This window comes from Scardinius erythrophthalmus, assembly GCF_964197995.2.
Source record: "Scardinius erythrophthalmus genome assembly, chromosome: 6".
Lineage (NCBI taxonomy): Eukaryota > Metazoa > Chordata > Actinopteri > Cypriniformes > Leuciscidae > Scardinius > Scardinius erythrophthalmus.
The window spans coordinates 3,253,021-3,271,752 of NC_138226.1; the positions used below are offsets into that span (position 1 = coordinate 3,253,021).

The 18,732-nt window shown below is 38.2% G+C and overlaps 1 protein-coding gene across 3 annotated transcripts; it reads left to right on the forward strand.

Annotated features, from left to right (window-relative positions):
- Positions 1–2,002: 2,002 nt before the first annotated feature.
- On the forward strand, positions 2,003–12,279 carry LOC308691976 (proteinase-activated receptor 1-like). 3 transcript variants are annotated; one of them, XM_081367602.1, is made up of 11 exons: positions 2,003–2,255; positions 2,681–2,734; positions 2,950–3,006; positions 3,414–3,470; positions 3,681–3,737; positions 4,145–4,204; positions 7,876–7,932; positions 8,151–8,207; positions 9,068–9,133; positions 9,349–9,405; positions 10,237–12,279. In XM_081367602.1, exons 1-11 carry the CDS (start codon positions 2,183–2,185, stop codon positions 11,259–11,261), a joined length of 1,620 nt encoding a protein of 539 aa, XP_081223728.1. In that variant the 5' UTR covers positions 2,003–2,182; the 3' UTR covers positions 11,262–12,279. The 3 variants fall into 3 exon arrangements, with proteins under 3 accessions (XP_081223728.1, XP_081223729.1, XP_081223730.1); XM_081367603.1 differs by lacking the exon at positions 4,145–4,204; XM_081367604.1 differs by lacking the exons at positions 2,681–2,734; positions 2,950–3,006.
- Positions 12,280–18,732: the final 6,453 nt, after the last annotated feature.

Genomic DNA, 18,732 nt, shown 5'->3' on the forward strand with positions numbered 1-18,732 from the left:
CCAATCGCCATCGTATCAAATCTCCCAGATATGTCTGTGGACAGAAAGTGTGGCTGTCCACCCGTAATTTACCTGTTTCTGAGACTTCTCGCAAGCTCATGCCTCGTTTTATCGGTCCTTTTCCCATTGTAAAGGTTATCAGCCCGGTCGCTGTTAAACTTAAACTATCCCGTCAGTTGGGGCGTGTTCACCCGGTCTTTCATGTGTCATGCATTAAACCCGTTATCCGTGCGCCCACCCATCCCACCCCTCCTCCTCCTATTGATGAGGAGACCTCTATTTACAGAGTCCACAAGCTTCTTGACGTCCGTCCTCGGGGGCGTGGCCACCAGTTTTTGGTGGACTGGGAGGGGTATGGTCCTGAGGAGAGGCGGTGGATTCCGGCCCGGGACGTCTTGGATCGCTCGTTGATTGATGACTTCTACCGGTCCCGTCAGGCTCCTTCCTCGGGAGCGCCTGGTGGCGCTCCTTGAGTGGGGGGTACTGTCATGAGTCAGAGTTAATTTCTCTTTTTTTCTGCCTTTACCTCTCGTTGTTCGCATACTCGCTTCAGTCTCTCTCTCTTTTCGCACCTCCCTGTCATCGCAATCAGCGCTCGCGCTGCTCTGCGTTGACACCTGTTTCCACTTTCCGCCCTAATGCGCTCCCTTTATCAAGTGTTTGTTCTAGCAGTTATTTGTCGGATTATTGTTTCATGTCATGCGTTCACACGACAACTCTCTTCACCAGATTGGAAGATACTCACCTTTGTTCTGTCTGTCCGGTACGACTGTCACTTGTTCTGTCTGTTCAGCTCATCCAACCTCGCTGTGAGTCCAGAGCCCAGTTACCGCCACGTGTGCCACTGTTCATTCTGTGACTGTTTATCCACCTGCTCTGTGATCATCTATTCCATGGCTGTCCAGATAAGAGAAGCCCTCACGACTGCTACGTGTGTCTAAGTGTGTGCTCTCACTAGTCCCGTGTCCTGTGACGACGGGCTGCCTGATTTCTTGTATAATTACCTGCACGGTGTGCAACAACAACAGACTGCCTTGTTTCTTGTATAAATCACCAGCTCTGTGTGCTGCAACGACAGACTGCCTTATTTCTTGTATAACATTAAAAGACTGTTGAGTATTGAATTCCTCTGCTGTTGGATCTTTCCTTTACGCCTGACACCTACATCTTGGATGGCCTTGAGGTAAGCTAAAACATATCAAAAATTAATTTCAAAGTGAACTATCCCTTTAAGGAAGAACATTTATTTATTTACGATACATTATTCATTAACAAAGAAAATTGGTGTCCTTAAAGGTTGGATTTTTCCTAATTTTTTAAATTAAGGCATTAAGTTCAGTTTCCAAAAGATGATTTTTTTATTCCTCTTTAGTCAACTTTAGCATGGGTGTCTAAACTTATGCATAGCACTGTACTCTGCAATTGCCAATAATGTGATTAAAAACTGGTAATATTATCTATGTAATATATTGATGTTATTCATTTCACAGAAGCTGTGATTATAGGTTTTAGCTGAGCATCTAAACTGGAAAAAAATAAAAAAAAAATTAGAAAGAGTCCTCAAGCTATTTTTAACTTCAAAATGTGAATATTATCATAAATGCTACATTTGTAGTTTTTAAATTGTTACACATGAGCTGTAGATGCTTGTTTTATAGCAAGTTTTATAGTAAAACCCTTTTTATTCAACCAATTCAATTTTGTCCATTACGGGGGTGATACGCACTTTCATGAGATCGTGTTGACGTCCCCGTGAGAAACTGATCTCATGCCCTGCTATGGCCACTCGAGTCTGACCTGGCATCAAATTAAATACGTTTTAGCAAAACATCAGATTCCATGTAAACAAGAATAATGCATTATCTTTGGAAGTGATTATTGAGTTCTATCCAAAACATTTTTGTCATGGGACACTCATGACAGTGTCAGCTAGTCTCAGAAGGTTTTTTTTTTTTTTTTTTTTTTTTACAAAAAAAGAAAAGAAAAAACACATATCTTCCACGTTCACTTTAAAATGCAGCACAACAAGTGATTCTTTCCAGAATGAGGTGTTGGCTTCAAAACTGTACTTGCTTCGGACATCAGCTCAACTGATTCAGTGAAAAGATTGAAGTGAACGACTGGCTCTGGCTCACACAAATCGGCAGCAGATTCTGGAGCAAACGTCTGATGATAGAAACAGATGATCATCATGGGAATTAAAATAATCTTGCTTTTAGCTGTAATTGCACACACGTGCACTGCCAACAATAACGGTTAGTAGATCATCAAATCAATATGCATAAAAAGTGACTTGTAATTTAATACCTTGCTGATGCATTATTTAAAGGGGTTACCAAAAATGCTAATTCTGTCATTAATTTGGCTACTCACCATCAAGTTGGTCTTCGCATCACAAATTAAGATCTTTTTGATGAAATCTGAGACCTTTCTGTCCTTCTATTGACAGCTACTCAACTATTTGATGCTTCAAAAAATACAAAGAAATCGTAAAAGTAATTCATATGAATTGAGCAGTTTGATCAACATTTTTTTAAATAGACGTGATCGCTTTATGAACAGATTGAACGGATAAAAAGCAAAGAAAGCCTTTTCTCAAATGTGTCCAAATGTTTTCTCCTGATTATTCTCTGGAGGTGTTATGAAAGCTTTCACTAATGGTCTTTTGTGTTGATTGCAGATTCAAACTGCGTGTATCCTTGCTTCTTTATCCCGAACTCTTCAACGTATAACAGTAATATGCAACACAATCTCATGACAATTTGTATTTACGTTTTGCAGAATTGATGTGTATAAACTCAAATTTCATTCATAAAAGTTTTTGTATGGCCCGCTTACACCCCAGTGATGGTAATGTTTAGGGGGGATCTCATGCTTACTTTTAAAAAAAATAATTGTATGTTTTAATAGTATATGACCTTCACTCATTGTGTTTTGTGCTGGTTACAGATTCTTACGACTTTCCGGTTATTCATGGATCTGGGAGTTATCCTGAAACCATACATGGTAATTTAAAGAGTTAGTTCAATCAAAATTCTGTCTTTAATTACACACCATCAAGTTGGTCTTCGCATCTCAAATGAAGATCTTTTTGATGAAATCTGAGACCTTTCTGTCCTTCCATTGACAGCTACACAACTACCAATTTGATACTTCAAAAAGTTCATAAAGAGATCATAAAACTATGAATTGAGCAGTTTGATCAACATTTTCTAAAGAGACGTGATCGCTTTATATGATGAACAGATTGAATTTAGTATCATAGCTTGTATCAGCAGGCCTAGGCTACTATGATTTGTTTCGGATTAAAAGCAAAGAAAGCCTTTTCTCAAATGTGTCCAAATGTTTTCTCCTGATTATTCTCTAGTGGTGTAATGAGAGCTTTCACTAACGGTCTTTTGTGTTGATTACAGATTCTGACTACATTCTGCCTCCTTACTTCTATAACCCGAACTCTTCAACGTATAACGGTAATATGCAACACAATCTCATGACGATTTGTATTTACGTTTTGCAGAATTGATGTGTATAAACTCGTATAATTTCATTCATAAAAGTTTTTGTATGGCCCGCTTACACATGGTAATTTTTAGGGGTGGATCTCATGCTTACTTTATAAAAATAATTGTATGTTTTAATAGTATATGTCCTTCACTCATTGTGTTTTGTGCTGGTTACAGATTCTTACGACTTTCCGGTTATTCATGGATCTGGGAGTTATCCTGAAACCATACATGGTAATTTAAAGAGTTAGTTCAATCAAAATTCTGTCTTTAATTACACACCATCAAGTTGGTCTTCGCATCTCAAATGAAGATCTTTTTGATGAAATCTGAGACCTCTCTGTCCTTCTATTGACAGCTACACAACTACCAATTTGATACTTCAAAAAGTTCATAAAGAGATCATAAAACTATGAATTGAGCAGTTTGATCAACATTTTCTAAAGAGAAGTGATCGCTTTATATGATGAACAGATTGAATTTAGTATCATAGCTTGTATCAGCAGGCCTAGGCTACTATAATTTGTTTCGGATAAAAAGCAAAGAAAGCCTTTTCTCAAATGTGTCCAAATGTTTTCTCCTGATTATTCTCTTGTGGTGTAATGAGAGTTTTCACTAATGGTCTTTTGTGTTGATTACAGATTCTGACTACATTCTGCCTCCTTACTTCTATAACCCGAACTCTTCAACAACATATAACAGTAATATGCAACACAATCTCATGACAATTTGTATTTACGTTTTGCAGAATTGATGTGTATAAACTCGTATAATTTCATTCATAAAAGTTTTTGTATGGCCCGCTTACACATGGTAATTTTTAGGGGTGGATCTCATGCTTACTTTATAAAAATAATTGTATGTTTTAGTAGTATATGACCTTCACTCATTGTGTTTTGTGCTGGTTACAGATTCTTACGACTTTCCGTAGCTTACGCCTTGTACGTAGCTCATAGCCAATCATTTCAATTATACCAGATGACGTATGTAGAGCGACAGATATTCAACAAAGAAGACGATGGGTCAGAGATTTATGTGTACACCAGAGTCATGCACGGGTCCGATTCTGTAAATCCGACCGGTTTTCCGTCAACAGCACTAATTAAAATCTGCACCCGACCTGCTTAAAATAAAACCGACACCCGACCTAATATCACATTATAGGCACGCGTGGGTAGTTGACAAATGGCCAAGAAAAATTACTTTTTTGGAAAACATAACTTTTTAAGAAAAATACATATATTTATGGAGTATGAAAACTGCAGTTTCAGAAAATAGTAGTGGTCACTCATTTTGTCAACGACTTCACACATTTTTTTCACATTTTCACTCAACAGTACAGTAAATGTGTCCTATGGTGTGACATTTAAAAAGTACTAAGAAATTCTATTAAATAACATAAAAAAATACTTGAGACGGAATTGTTCACATTATTTTTAAGTGATATTTATTTTACATGAAAGTACTAATTAGAATCATTTTCAACATGGATAGATGAACCTGATAAACTTTTCCCTACGAATGTCAATAAAACTTTTTCGCCAACCTTACAAAACTGTTTGAAATTGTACCTATTTAAGAGGAGATATTATTGTAACTCCCCTAATGCCAAACTTGACTCTTTTTTTAAAAGATATTTTAAAATAAGTATATTTTTCTGTTGTTTTATGTTTGTCACACCATAGGACAAAACGTCACACTAAAGGACAGAGATAGCCATTGCATAAAAAGAGTCAGAATATAGTGTTTATTGTAACAATAATAAAGGAGGACATTTGTTTGTTTTTGTTGAAACTTTATATATTCGTTTTAAAAGCTTTTTAAGGGGGTCTTGTCCTATGGTGTGACATGTGTCCTATGGTGTGACAGGCCAAAGTGTCACACCAAAGGACATTTCCTGTGTCATTTTCTGTCACACCAAAGGACATTTGAGCTTTTGTGGCAGTTAATAACCATGCTAATACTAGCTGAACTGTTATTAGCAATTGGCATGATACATTTGCATAATATTACATACTCCTGCTGTTAAAGGAGAACTTGGTAACTTTTTTAACTTAATAAAACTGTCTAGAAATCATTTGGATGGTTAAACAACCTGTTCTGGTGATACTAGTGACTTTCCCCGCTCCCCCCAGCGTTCCCAGGCGGAAAACCAACCTTGCAACTTGGGGACTACCGTCCCGGCAAAATAGAAATTGGAAGTCTCGTGAGAAGCGGGAACGAGAACGAGCGCGAAACACAAATCGCTTTACGGCAATTCAACATAAACACACACGCATGTATGATGTATTACCAGATTACCCACCTCGGTAGACATAGCTCCACGCGATACAGTTGGCTTGCTCCGATCAAAACAAACGCACATGAGCAGCGGTAGAGAGGGGGAGGAGGCCGCCGCAAGTGAGTTTTTTACGACCGTGTTGTGACATATACGCCCCCCCACAGCTGTAGGGGAGCTCGTGTGGAAAACATGCGACAACAAAAGGGAAAATCAGCGAAGAAGTGACTAGAGTTCGCTAGAGTTGCCGAGTTCTCCTTTAAAAATACACATTTTAATTTAGGAGTGTCACACTAAAGGACAAAAACTCTGAGAACATAGTTAAATATTTGAACAATTCTGAGAGAAATACTTGCCATGTGCACTTCTCATGGGCTTCATAGGGGTCTTCAGTCACATGACCTTGAATGGGGTCTTTCAACTAAATTTAGTTGTCCATGATATTGCCCAACTTAATATCAGGTTATTGCATAACACCAAAGGACATTTTTTTCTGTGACAAACTTTATTAAATTCCTACACTTTTAGAAATGTATGTATAGGAAAAGTGATGGCCACTTAGTGAAATAGACACTTGCACAATTATGCCAGGAGTGTTCATTAAGATGTTTAAACATTATTTTCTTTATTTATAAAAGTTAATATTTATGAAATAATCTTGTCTACTGTCACACAATAGGAAGATTTAGAGATTTGGCTCAAAGTTGTAAAAAAAATCAAAAATAACTCCGGTATTTAAACAACAAATTCATGTAAAACAAGAAAATGTTTAATCATTTATAGTTTTCTAAATGATGAAAATGTGAAATAATTTTTTTTTATCTTCTGTGACGGTGAACAAGCCACGTCACGTCAACTACCCACTTACAAAAATGTTTATTGCCATGTCATACATAAGTTATTACATGACACTTAACACAAGGACAACTTCAGCCGAAGCTGTCAAAAGGCCGGTACATGAAGAACATGGCTAACGTTACCACAAAACTAAGTAGCCTTATAACATTTTACCAATCGAACAGACGCGGCTACAACACTATGCCACGCAATTTCGTCTAGGCAACATCTGACAATTTTGGGTTCAAACACGCCCTGCACAGCACACATACTTAACAGTGTTAAATTTGAAAAATACCGTTCGATAGAACTGCTGTAACGTTACCTGCGTGCTTCCTCAGCGATGAAGTTCCACATTTGCGGCAATCCAACACGAAAATGCAGCAAAGCCTTTCACAATATTTTCTTCAGATAACTCCAAATTTCTCCCACACACTGCACTTAATTTTTTATGACGTATTGTCGACAACTTTACTATTCTTTTCTTCAACTCTCGACCTCAGCATCCATCTCGACGACTTGATGAATTTTTAAAAGGTTTTTTTTTTATGAATTTTTAAAAGTGAAAGTAGCCTAGGTCAGTGGTTCCCAAACCTGTCCTGAAGGCCCCCCAACACTGCACATTTTCGTTGTCTCCCTAATCAAACACACCTGATTCAACTCATCAGCTCAATTAACCCATGTGATAATGAGCTGATGAGTTGAATCAGGTGTGTTTGAGTAGGGAGACAAAGAAAACGTGCAGTGTTGGGGGGCCTTCAGGACAGGTTTGGGAACCACTGGCCTAGGTAAAGTTATAGATCCTGGGAGGGCGTGGCGCGTCGGCACAAATAAACTGATGTGGATTTTAAATTATTTTATCAACTTGAAATACAGGCATATTTTTGTAGATGTGTTCCTAAAAATATGCATATATTTTTACGTCTGTCATGTTAGATCCATAGATATAAACAAACTGCATCGGTGTGTCGCATAGATGTCGTCATCGTCTTGCTGCTCCCTCCCTGTTCTGTGATTGGTTCCCTAGCTGAGGCGAAAATCTGGTCCATGGTATCCAGACCATAGACACCATATAGGATGTCTATGATCAAGACTGCCTAGCAGCGTGAATAAAATCGCGCTGCGCTCAAGGCAGCATGGGGAAACCCAGGCTAATCAAAGAAAGCCTTTTCTCAAATGTGTTCAAATGTTTTCTCCTGATTATTCTCTTGTGGTGTTATGAGAGCTTTCACTAATGGTCTTTTGTGTTGATTACAGATTCTGACTACATTCTGCCTCCTTACTTCTCTAACCGTAACTCTTCAACGTATAACAGTAATATGCAACACAATCTCATGACAATTTGTATTTACGTTTTGCAGAATTGATGTGTATAAACTCGAATAATTTCATTCATAAAAGTTTTTGTACGGTCCGCGTACACCCCAGTGATGGTAATGTTTAGGGGTGGATCTCATGCTTACTTTTTTTTAAATAATTGTATGTTTTAATAGTATATGACCTTCACTCATTGTGTTTTGTGCTGGTTACAGATATTTCCGGCTCTTCGGGTATGATTGCATTTGTGACGTTTACTGTAAAACCCCCCGGTAATTTAAAGAGTTAGTTTAACCAAAATTCTGTCTTTAATTACTCACCATCAAGTTGGTTGATATATATACACACACACACACACACACACACACACACACACACACACACACACACACACACACACACACACACACATTACAGCCTAAACACAAATACCAAGAGCATTACATCTATCATTCAAGTCAAGTCCCCATTATCTTTTATAGCACGTTTTACAATACAGATTTAATGATAAACTTTATTATTTTTAATAAACCTGTAAATAAATATCATTACTATTTTTGGCAAATAAATTTTAAAAATGCCATATACAGTACAGGCCAAAAGTTTGGAAACATTACTATTTTTAATGTTTTTGAAAGAAGTTTCTTCTGTTCATCAAGCCTGCATTTAGTTGATCAAAAATACAGAAACAAAATGCAATATTGTGATATATTATTACAATTTAAAATAATTGGTTTTCAATTTATTATACAGTACTTTAAATTATCATTTATTGCTGTGATGCAAAGCTGAATTTTCAGCATCATTACTCCAGTCACATGATCATTTAGAAATCATTCTAATATGATGATTCATTATCAAAGTTGGAAACAGTTCTGCTGCCTAATATTTTTTAATAACCTGTGATACTTTTTTTTAGGATGCTTTAATGAATAAAAAGTAAAAAAAAAAAAAAAAAAAGCAAATGTTTTAAAAATAGAAATCTTTTGTAACAACAATATACACTACTGGTCAGTAATTTGGGGTCAGTCATTTTTTTCTTTCTTTTTTTGAAATCAATACTTTTATTCAGCAATGATGTGTTTAATGAGTTATGAGAGTTTTCACTAATGGTCTTTTGTTTTGATTGCAGATTTTGCTTCTTTCTGGATTCTGCTTTCTTGCTACGCTATCCCTAACTCTTCAACAACGTATAACGGTAATATGCAACACAATCTCATGACAATTTGTATTTACGTTTTGCAGAATTGATGTGTATAAACTCGAATAATTTCATTCATAAAAGTTGTTGTACGCTCCGCGTACACCCCACTGATGGTAATGTTTGGGGGATCTCATGCTTAATTCTTTTTAAATAATTGTATGTTTTAGTAGTATATGACCTTCACTCATTGTGTTTTTTGCTGGTTACAGATTCTTACGGCTTTCCGGGTATTATTGCATCTTTGACATTTCCTGAAAAAATACCAGGTAATTTAAAGAGTTAGTTTAACCAAAATTCTGCCTTTAATTACTCACCATCAAGTTGGTCTTGGCATCTCAAATGAAGATCTTTTTGATGAAATCTGAGACCTTTCTGTCCTTCTATTGACAGCTACTCAACTACCAATTTGATGCTTCAAAAAGTTCATAAAGAGATTTTCTAAAGAGAAATGATCGCTTTATATGATGAACATATTGAATTTAGTATCATACCTTGAATCAACGGGCCTAGCTTTGTTTCAGATAAAAAGCAAAGAAAGCTTTTTCTCAAATGTTTTCTCCTGATTATTCTCTGGTGGTGTTATGAGAGCTTTCACTAATGTTCTTTTGTTTTGATTCTATTGATTGTACAGATTCTGACTGCATTCTGCATCCTTGCTTCTCTAACCCGAACAGTAATATGCAACACAATCTCATGACAATTTGTAGTTACGTTTTGCAGAGCTGGTGGCTTATGTGTATAAACTCAAATAATTTCATTCATAAAAGTTTTTGTACACTGAAAAAAAGATTCGTAGAATTTACTAAAAAAAATTATCGAAAGTGGTTGCACACAGTTGATTTTAGCTACATTTAAACAAATGAATTAAGTTGAACTTAATGCATTTGTTTAAATGTAGCTAAAATAAATTGTGTGCAACCACTTACCATACATTTTTTTTGTAAATTCAACTATCATTATTTTCAGTGTACGGTCCGCTTACACCCCAGTGATGGTAATGTTTAGGGGTGGATCTCGTGCTTACTTAATTTTTTATTTTTTTTTTATGTTTTAATAGTATACGACCTTCACTCATTGTCTTTTGTGCTGGTTTACAGGTTGCTATCAGCGTATTTCACCTTTCATATCGCCACGAGGAATACCCCCTGTGTGGAAAATCTCAGGCAAGTCTGTTGACTTTCTCAAAGGCTTGATGGTCACGCGCGTCATGCCCTCGTTCTACATCTTCGTCATCCTCATTAGTTTGCCCCTGAACGCTTTGGCCTTGGTGACGTTCACCTGTAGGATTAAAGTGAAGAAACCAGCTGTGATCTACATGTCTCACCTGGCGTGTGTGGACCTGTTCTTCGCCCTGTTGCTGCCTCTGAAGATCCACTACCAGCTGAACGCTTCAGATTGGGTGTTCGGTGAGGTGGCGTGTCGTGTGCTCAGTGCTGCTTACTACTGCTACATGTACTGCTCCATACTCCTGATGATGTGCATAAGTGTGGACAGACTGCTGGCTGTGGCGCTTCCCATCACCTCTCAAACCTGGAGGAGCGCAAGGAAAGCCACGTGTGTGTGTGTGCTGGTCTGGCTTCTGGCGCTCGCTGGTACGGTGCCACTTCTCTCAATGAGACAAACGCTCAAGGTTGAGGATGTGGGCGTCACTTGTCATGATGTACTGTGCCAAAACGACCCTTCAGTGCTGTATCATGTGTACCTATTCTCCATTCTCTCCTGCCTCTACTTCTTCTTGCCACTGGTTATCACCTTAGTGAGCTACTTTACTATCATATATGTACTCAGTGCAAAGTCTGAACGCTTAGCAACTTCATCATCACCTTCAGGCATTCGAAGGAAAGCTGTGATTATGGCTATTGCTGTGCTGATTGAGTTTGTGTTGTGTTTTGCTCCAACCAATGGCATCCTGTTGTACCACTATGTTGGTTTAGCTACAAGTAGAAACATCGGGGAGGGAGATTCATCATATGCTGTTTACCTGTTGGCTGTGTGTTTGGGGAGCGCGAGTGTTTTTCTGGACCCTCTTCTGTACTACTACGGCTCGTCTCAGTGCAGACAGCAAATGAGATCTGTGTTTTGGTGCAGAAAGGCAAAAAGAGCGAAAACAGCAAACGCATGAAATGCTCTCACTACAACAGCACAATAGAAAACAAAAGTCTCTTAAAGAGCTCTCTTAAAGGGGTGGTTGATTATGATTTCACTTTTCTAACTTTAGTTAGTGTGTAATGTTGTTGTTTGATCATAAACAACATCTGCAAAGTTACAACGCTCAAAGTTCAAAGCAAAGGGAGATATTTGCTTTTAAAGAAATCGCTTTTTAAGGACTACAACAAACGGCTGGTAGAGACTACACCACATTAGTGACATCACCATCCCTAGACTTTATATACACACGGTTTATAGATTATCAAGAATATGCTAATCAATGACTAGAAGATAACTACACATAAACTACATAAATTCATCAACTAACCATTCAGAAATGTCCTGTTGCTTCTACATGTTGTCAATTCTTCTTGAGTCTCTCCATCAGTGTCTGACTCCGGTTTGAACATAAAAGGCTAAAAGTTTTTGAAATCTCCAGTGCATGTGTGTGTGAGGTAAAAGGACACAAGCTGTTGAAGCTCCGCCCCCTGTGCCGGGAGCAGCAGCTCATTTGCATTTAAAGGAACAGACACAAAACAATGTGTTTTTGCTCACCCTCAAAAAGTGACCATTTTAACATGCTATATAAAAATATCTGTGCGGTATTTTGAGCTAAAACTTCACACACACACACTCTGAGGACATCAGAAACTTATTTTACATCTTGTGAAAAGGGTATTATACCACACCTTTAAAACAACAACTGTCATATTCTTGCTTGACAAGTTCTTTACACTGTACTTCTCTGCCAGTATTAACCGATATGGAATGAAGTGTTCCTACATGATGTGTTAGTGTGTTAGTAACTTCTCTGTATGCACTCATATATTATTCAATTTACTTATATATCATGCACTATATTGACAATATGTAGCTACTGTGTTATATCAGTGAAGGTTTTGTAGCACTGTTTATAATGCATAATATATTATATGTAGGCTATATTAACATACATAAAGTATGTCACCCATCCATCTATATTAATAAATTAAATATAATCATAATAAAACCTATAATACCTACCATTTGACTGAAGCCAATTGATTATTGATTTTACATATTTCGGTTCTGCATTTGCACAGAGGCTGTGATTGAGCAATATTGCAGTGTTAATCCATATGTCTATCCAATGTAAATAAACTAACAGCGTATACTATTCTGGTCGACATATATATGCCATTGTGTTTAATGCATTAGATATCTAGCTATTTTCTAAAGACAATTACACCAAAACGTGTGCATACGTACATTAAAAAATAATAATAATTACATTAAAGCTGCAAGCAGTGATGAAAGGGCCCTCGCACTCGTGCCATCCTCACTCAGTGGCTTAAAGGGATACTTCACCTCTGGGAAGATGAATGTGTATTTAAAATAGGTCATTTAAGTAGAAGAAATGTGGAGAAATTTTTGAATTTGGAGCTTTCTAGACTGAGAAAAGCCAGAAAATGTATTTTTGGCTTATGTGGATGAAAGACAACAACTCCCAGAATGCACTTGCTTCGCTGCCTTAGGAGGCCACGCCTACTACCGGTAAGAGTGCGCAGTTGTAAACAACAAAGCTAGCCTACATGATGAGTTTGCGAGGGATTTAGAGATCGTCCAAAATGTCCGGGATTCGGCTTTTGCGTTCTCCAGTCGCCATTCATCATGTTTACTGTGGCGAGCAGGACGAGGCTGATGGCCGCGGGAGAACGGCGCGAGGCCGGTGGCTTCATTACTGAGACGCGCCGGTCTCGCATCTCTCACGGAGGAGCGGGAATTTTCTTAGCAATGGTAAAACGCACATCAACCGATCACTTGTTTAGCGTTCATGTAAACACTACAGTCAGATTCACCAATCGGAATGAATTCAGTTAGATTGAAAGGTGTGCATGTAAACAATGAATGGCGACCGCAGAACGCAAAAGCTGAATCCCGGACATTTTGAACGATCTCGCCCGCCGGACAAGTCCGGGAAAAGGAGGATGGTAACCCCTACTACTCAGCTTTCTCCTACTATTCAGCTTTCTCCACTGAACAAGAGCCTGTTAGCTTAGCTTCCAAAGAAAGACGGCTGACACTATGTGTACATTCTGAGTGAGATCCCACCCCCTATGGGCGGGCTGAACACATGCGGGACAACGCCATCTACTGGCTGTAGTCTTTAGCCTCTGGCCAGAAAATCCTCCGATGACGCAAAATGACGATTTTTGCGTCATCGGAGGATTTTTTCCAGACAAAAAATACATAAATCTCTTGTCTCAGGGGGATATGAGGGGGGAAAGCGCGGTAATTCGAAAATACTACAGGTTTTCTACTAATACAAAGCTTAATGCTAAATCCTGAAGTAACCCTTTAAGGAAGACAGAGCATGGTTGGGCAATGTGCGTTTAACGAGGTAGTAAGAGTATGTCAAAGTCAGTTACAAAATGTTTTGTATTATGGTGATAATAGCATGCTAAGTGTTGCTTAGCTAAGTGTTGCTAGCATGTTTAGTATGTTTCTAGCATGCTTAGTACACAATAATTATGTGGTTAGTACTGCATTACTGTGTTAACCATGTCAGTTTCTGTTGCCAGTAGGTGGGGCTATGTCTATATCTGAATATTGCTGTGTAGATGTGTTCAGTGCAGGACTTTTATTAAACATGTCATGTGAATTTGGGGGCAGATTGGACATTGTATGCTTGAGTTACAACAACTTCCTTTAGCATTTCTAGTATGTTTTATGATGTTTCTAGCATATTACATATTAATTTTGGGGTAGATTGGACATTGCATGGCTGAGTTAAAGCAAATGCATATTTAATTGCAGTAATAGCATGCTTTATCACTTAGCTAAGTGTTTGCTAGTATGTTTTAGCATGTTTCTAGTATGTTGGTAGGATGTTTAGCATCTGCTGGCATTTTTTTTATATGTTATTAGGAGTCCAGAACAGTGTTAAACGTCACTTCCTGTTGCCAGCAGGCGGCACTATGAGTATAACTTAATATGAGCATGGACATGTGTTCAGATGTGTGAAGTTTGGGGTAGATTGGACATTGTATGCTTAAGTTACAACAACTTCCTTTAGCTTTTCTAGCATGCTTTAGAACTTAGCTAAGTGTTGCTAGCATGTTTCTTGTATGTTACATATCAAGTTTGGGGCAGATTGGACATTCCATGCCTGTGTTACAGCAAATTCCTAATTAATTGCAGTAATAGCATTCTTTAGCACTTAGCTGAGTGTTTGATAGCATGTTTCTAGTATGTTGCTAGCCTGTTTAGCACCTGCTGGCACTTTTTTATATGTTATTAGGAGACCACAACAGTGTTAAACATTTCATTTTCTGTTGCCAGCAGGTGGTGTTATGACTTAGTATAACTGAATATGAGCATGGTCATGTGTTCAGGACAGAACTCTTATCAAACGTGTGAAGTTTGGGGCAAATTGGACATTCCATGCCTAAATTACAACAACTTCCTGTTTCTTGGCATTAATAGCATGCTTTAGCAGTTAGCTAAGTATTGCTAGCATGCTTTAGCATGTTTCTAACATGTTTAACACTCAATGACATATTTTACTATTGCTGCGTCCCAATTTGCTTACTGTCCGTCCTAAATAGTATTCAAAAACAGAATTAGTATGTCCCAAATCGTAGTATGTTGAAATAAGTGTTCCACCCGGATGGTCTACTATTTCCGGTCAGAATCCGAAGTGCAGATTGATGCACACTTAGCTAAGTATTGCTAGCATGTTTTAACATGTTTTTAGCATGTTTAGAACTCAATGACATTTTTAACATGTTGCTAGAACGGCATCAATGTGTTAAACATGTCACTTCCTGTTGCCAGTAGGTGGCGCTATTACTGAAACGGAATATTCTCACGTAGATGTGTTCAGGCCATGACTCTTATCAAACATGTGAAGTTTGGGGCAGATTGGACATTCCATGCCTGAGTTACAGCAAATTCCTATTTAATTGCAGTAATAGCATGCTTTAGCACTTAGCTAAGTGTTTGCTAGCATGTTTTAGTATGTTTCTAGTATGTTGTTAGCATGTTTAGCACTTGCTGGCACTTTTTTATGTTATTAAGAGTCCACAACAGTGTTAAACATGTCACTTCCTGTTGCCAGCAGGTGTCGCTATGACTGTAACTGAATATGAGCATCGTCATGTGTTCAGGACAGAACGCTTATCAAAAGTGTGAAGTTTGGGGCAGATTGGACATTACATGCCTGAATTACAGCAATTTTCTGTTTAATGGCGAAACATCGAAATTCGTCAGGCCGCTGAGGACCCGCCCTTCGACGAAAATTCAAGATCTTCACAATTTAACGGCGCAAAGGCCTTAAGATTACACTCACTGCGCACTGCGTTGAACTTTTATAGGTTCTATAGGTTTTATAGGTTAAAGTATAACTTTTATACTTCTATTGCTCAATTTTCTACCGATTTTTAAACGGTTTGGTTTGTTATAAACGTCAGAGATGTAGTTATGACATTGCATACATATGAATAATTATAACAATGGACTTCCATATGAAAGAATTATAGCCACGTTAATAACGTTTGTAAGAAACCAAACCGTTTGTAAATCCGTCAAGATTTCAGCGAGATAAGAGGATTTGTGTGCGTGCTGATCACTCACCTTAATTCACAGCTTCCCTATGGCAAGATGGCCGCCGGTGATGCCGGAAGTGACTCCGCCTTAAGACATCTAGCCTTTATTATATGATATCTATGGTCTGGACCACTCTTAACTTTACCTTTACTTTACCTAATGTAATTCAGAAGTTTTAATACACCCAGACAGTGTTCAATTAGGCTAATTCAAGTGTTTTCATGCCAAGAATAAAATTGTCATTACACTGATTTTGTTAGATTTAATATTATATTATTAATTTAATTAAAGAGCGCTTTTAAAGGCCAGTGAAAGCATAGGCTACTGTCAGTTAAGTCCTAGGCCTTTTCGGACGCTAATTGTTTCGTATGGTATTTTAAACATTTACAGGGGTAAATTGGTGATTTTAGTGCCGTACGGATCCATAATATCAGTGTTTTTCTCACCCAACCCGTGTAAAAATATTTGGCCAAATTACTGTCGACAAACAGGTCGTGTGGTAGCCTAATTTAATCGCCTTCTGAATCCACATCTCTGAGTTTAAACCAAGAGATTCAAAATCCACTGTTTAAATCCTTTTTGATCACTGCAGAGCACCGTATGTACACTTTTATTACTGAAATGCTGGAAAGTATTTATAAGAACAATATTTCATCGCAGCTCCAACTCAGCGAACAAAAATGGGAAAGAGAAGAAAGCACGTAAAATTTTGAAATGGTTATTATGACAGCAATATATGATACAATTTAAAGTGTAAGTTGCAGGTTAACCACCACAACCAATTAATGTATAAATTAAGTGCTCAATATGTATATATGTAAACATTTCTATCTTAAAATGCGTTAAAATAACATTTATTAGGGTTTTTTCAAAGGTAGCGCGTTTTTACAGCAACTGGGTGATGACGTCATAGAAGGAAGTTGCAGCCATACCAGAGCCCGTCTACGGAGAGCCTTGGCACTCCCTATTCAGCCCCATTGTATTGATTTTGGTTGCAGTTCCATTAGAATTCCACTGGGGGTGATCGCGAGCGAGTGCAGACTGAATGGGAGTCAATGGGGCTAAACGGCTAAATGTGTCTCTTTCACCCAAATGCCGTTGAGAAATCTCAGATTTTATTGTAGGTTTTGCAAGTTCAACATGGGTTATAGGTCGAAAGTTGAATGAACGAGTACTTATTTCTTTTCTATTTCTTACAGGTTGAGTTGTTGTTGCCCAGAACACGCTAGCATTCTGCTAATGACGTCAGCATTCTGACGTCATTGACATTTTAAAAGACTTTTTAAACCAAATAAGTGACTCTAAAAAATCTAACACCCAGCAATGTGTAATTTCTTTGCATCTCCTTTCGAATACAACATTCAAATTACTAGACAAAAAATTACATCCTGAGAAAAGTGGGTTTTGAGGGTTTTTCGCCATAGACCTCCATTCATTCTGCACTCGCTCGCGAGCGCCCCCGCATGGACAGAGACGTGTTACTGCAACCAATCCAGAACCCGGAAGTAAGCAGAGAGTGCCAATTCTCTTCCTATTAGACATTCTCTGGCCAAGTTCTGTTGTTTATGAGTTTTCCCTTGGAATCTACGATACAACATATGGCGACGAGGATGAAAGTCAGAACTGTGGAGCAGCAGGTTGCCAAGTTCAACGGGGTGAGCTGAGGAAAGTTAATCACTATCACCTGGAGTACTGACTGAACTGAACTATGGCTGGTATGCTGGGATCCGTTACACCGTTTGACAATAAGTCACAATCATGGGAGGAGTATTGTGAAATATTGAATCATTTTTTCGTGGCAAATGATGTTGAGGAACCAGAGAAAAAACGAGCCATATTGTTGAGCTGTGTCGGAGCTCAGACATATACACTGATGAGGAATTTACTGAGTCCTGAGAAACCGGGATCAAAACGTTTTGAGGATCTGGTGAGTTTGCTGAAAAATCACTTTAATCCAAAGCCCAGTGAAATTGTTCAACGGTGGAAGTTTAATTCACGTAACAGACACTGTGATGAAAGCATAGTAGAATATGTGGCCGAACTGAGGAAGCTGGCACAAGATTGCAATTTTGGAGACACACTCACTGTTATGCTGAGAGACAGATTAGTGTGTGGTGTTAATGATGACAGCATACAACGGAGATTACTGGCTGAGGATGGACTGACGTTTGAGACAGCGCTAAGGAAAGCTCAGGCAATTGAAGCTGCTAATAAGGATATGGCTGATTTGCATAAAGATAAAGGAAGTCGAATGGGTACTACTGTTTTCAAGATGGACACAAGAGAAAAAAGTAAGTCAAGTTTTACAGGACTGTGCTATCGATGTGGTGGAAGTAATCATGGGCCCAAAGACTGTAGATTTGCCAATAAAAAATGTTATAATTGTGGTAAAATTGGACATGTGAGAAGAGTGTGTAGAATGGAACCACAAGAAAAGGCTGTTGATAAAGACAAGAAATTTTGGAAATAGGGGAGAGGAAATCAATCAAAGAGGGCTAATTATCTTCAAGAAGAGGAGCAAGATCAATCTGAAGACGTTTTCACCATGTATAGTATAGAGACACCACAGCCCCATGTACCCCCCATGACACAGACACTGGTTGTAAATGAATGCCCTGTAAAGTTTGAAATTGACACTGGATGTAGCGTGACTGTCTTATCACAGATGGAGTATGGCAAATTAGAAGCTAAGAAAAACTTGCCTAAACTTAAAACAAGCTCTCTCAGTTTAAAAACATACACCGGACAGTCAGTGCACGTTCTGGGTACCATCAAGGTTAAAGTCAAACACAAAGGGCTTATCAAAGAACTCACAGCAGTGGTGGTAGCAGGATCTGGGCCTAATTTACTGGGAAGAT

Excerpts from the sequence above, each read along its gene's own strand:
- LOC308691976 (XM_081367602.1), top strand. The coding sequence starts at position 2,183 with ATGATCATCATGGGAATTAAAATAATCTTGCTTTTAGCTGTAATTGCA. Across the intron at positions 7,933-8,150 it reads TAACTCTTCAACGTATAACA|ATATTTCCGGCTCTTCGGGT; the intron begins GTAATATGCAAC and ends TGCTGGTTACAG. Across the intron at positions 9,134-9,348 it reads CTCTTCAACAACGTATAACG|ATTCTTACGGCTTTCCGGGT; the intron begins GTAATATGCAAC and ends TGCTGGTTACAG.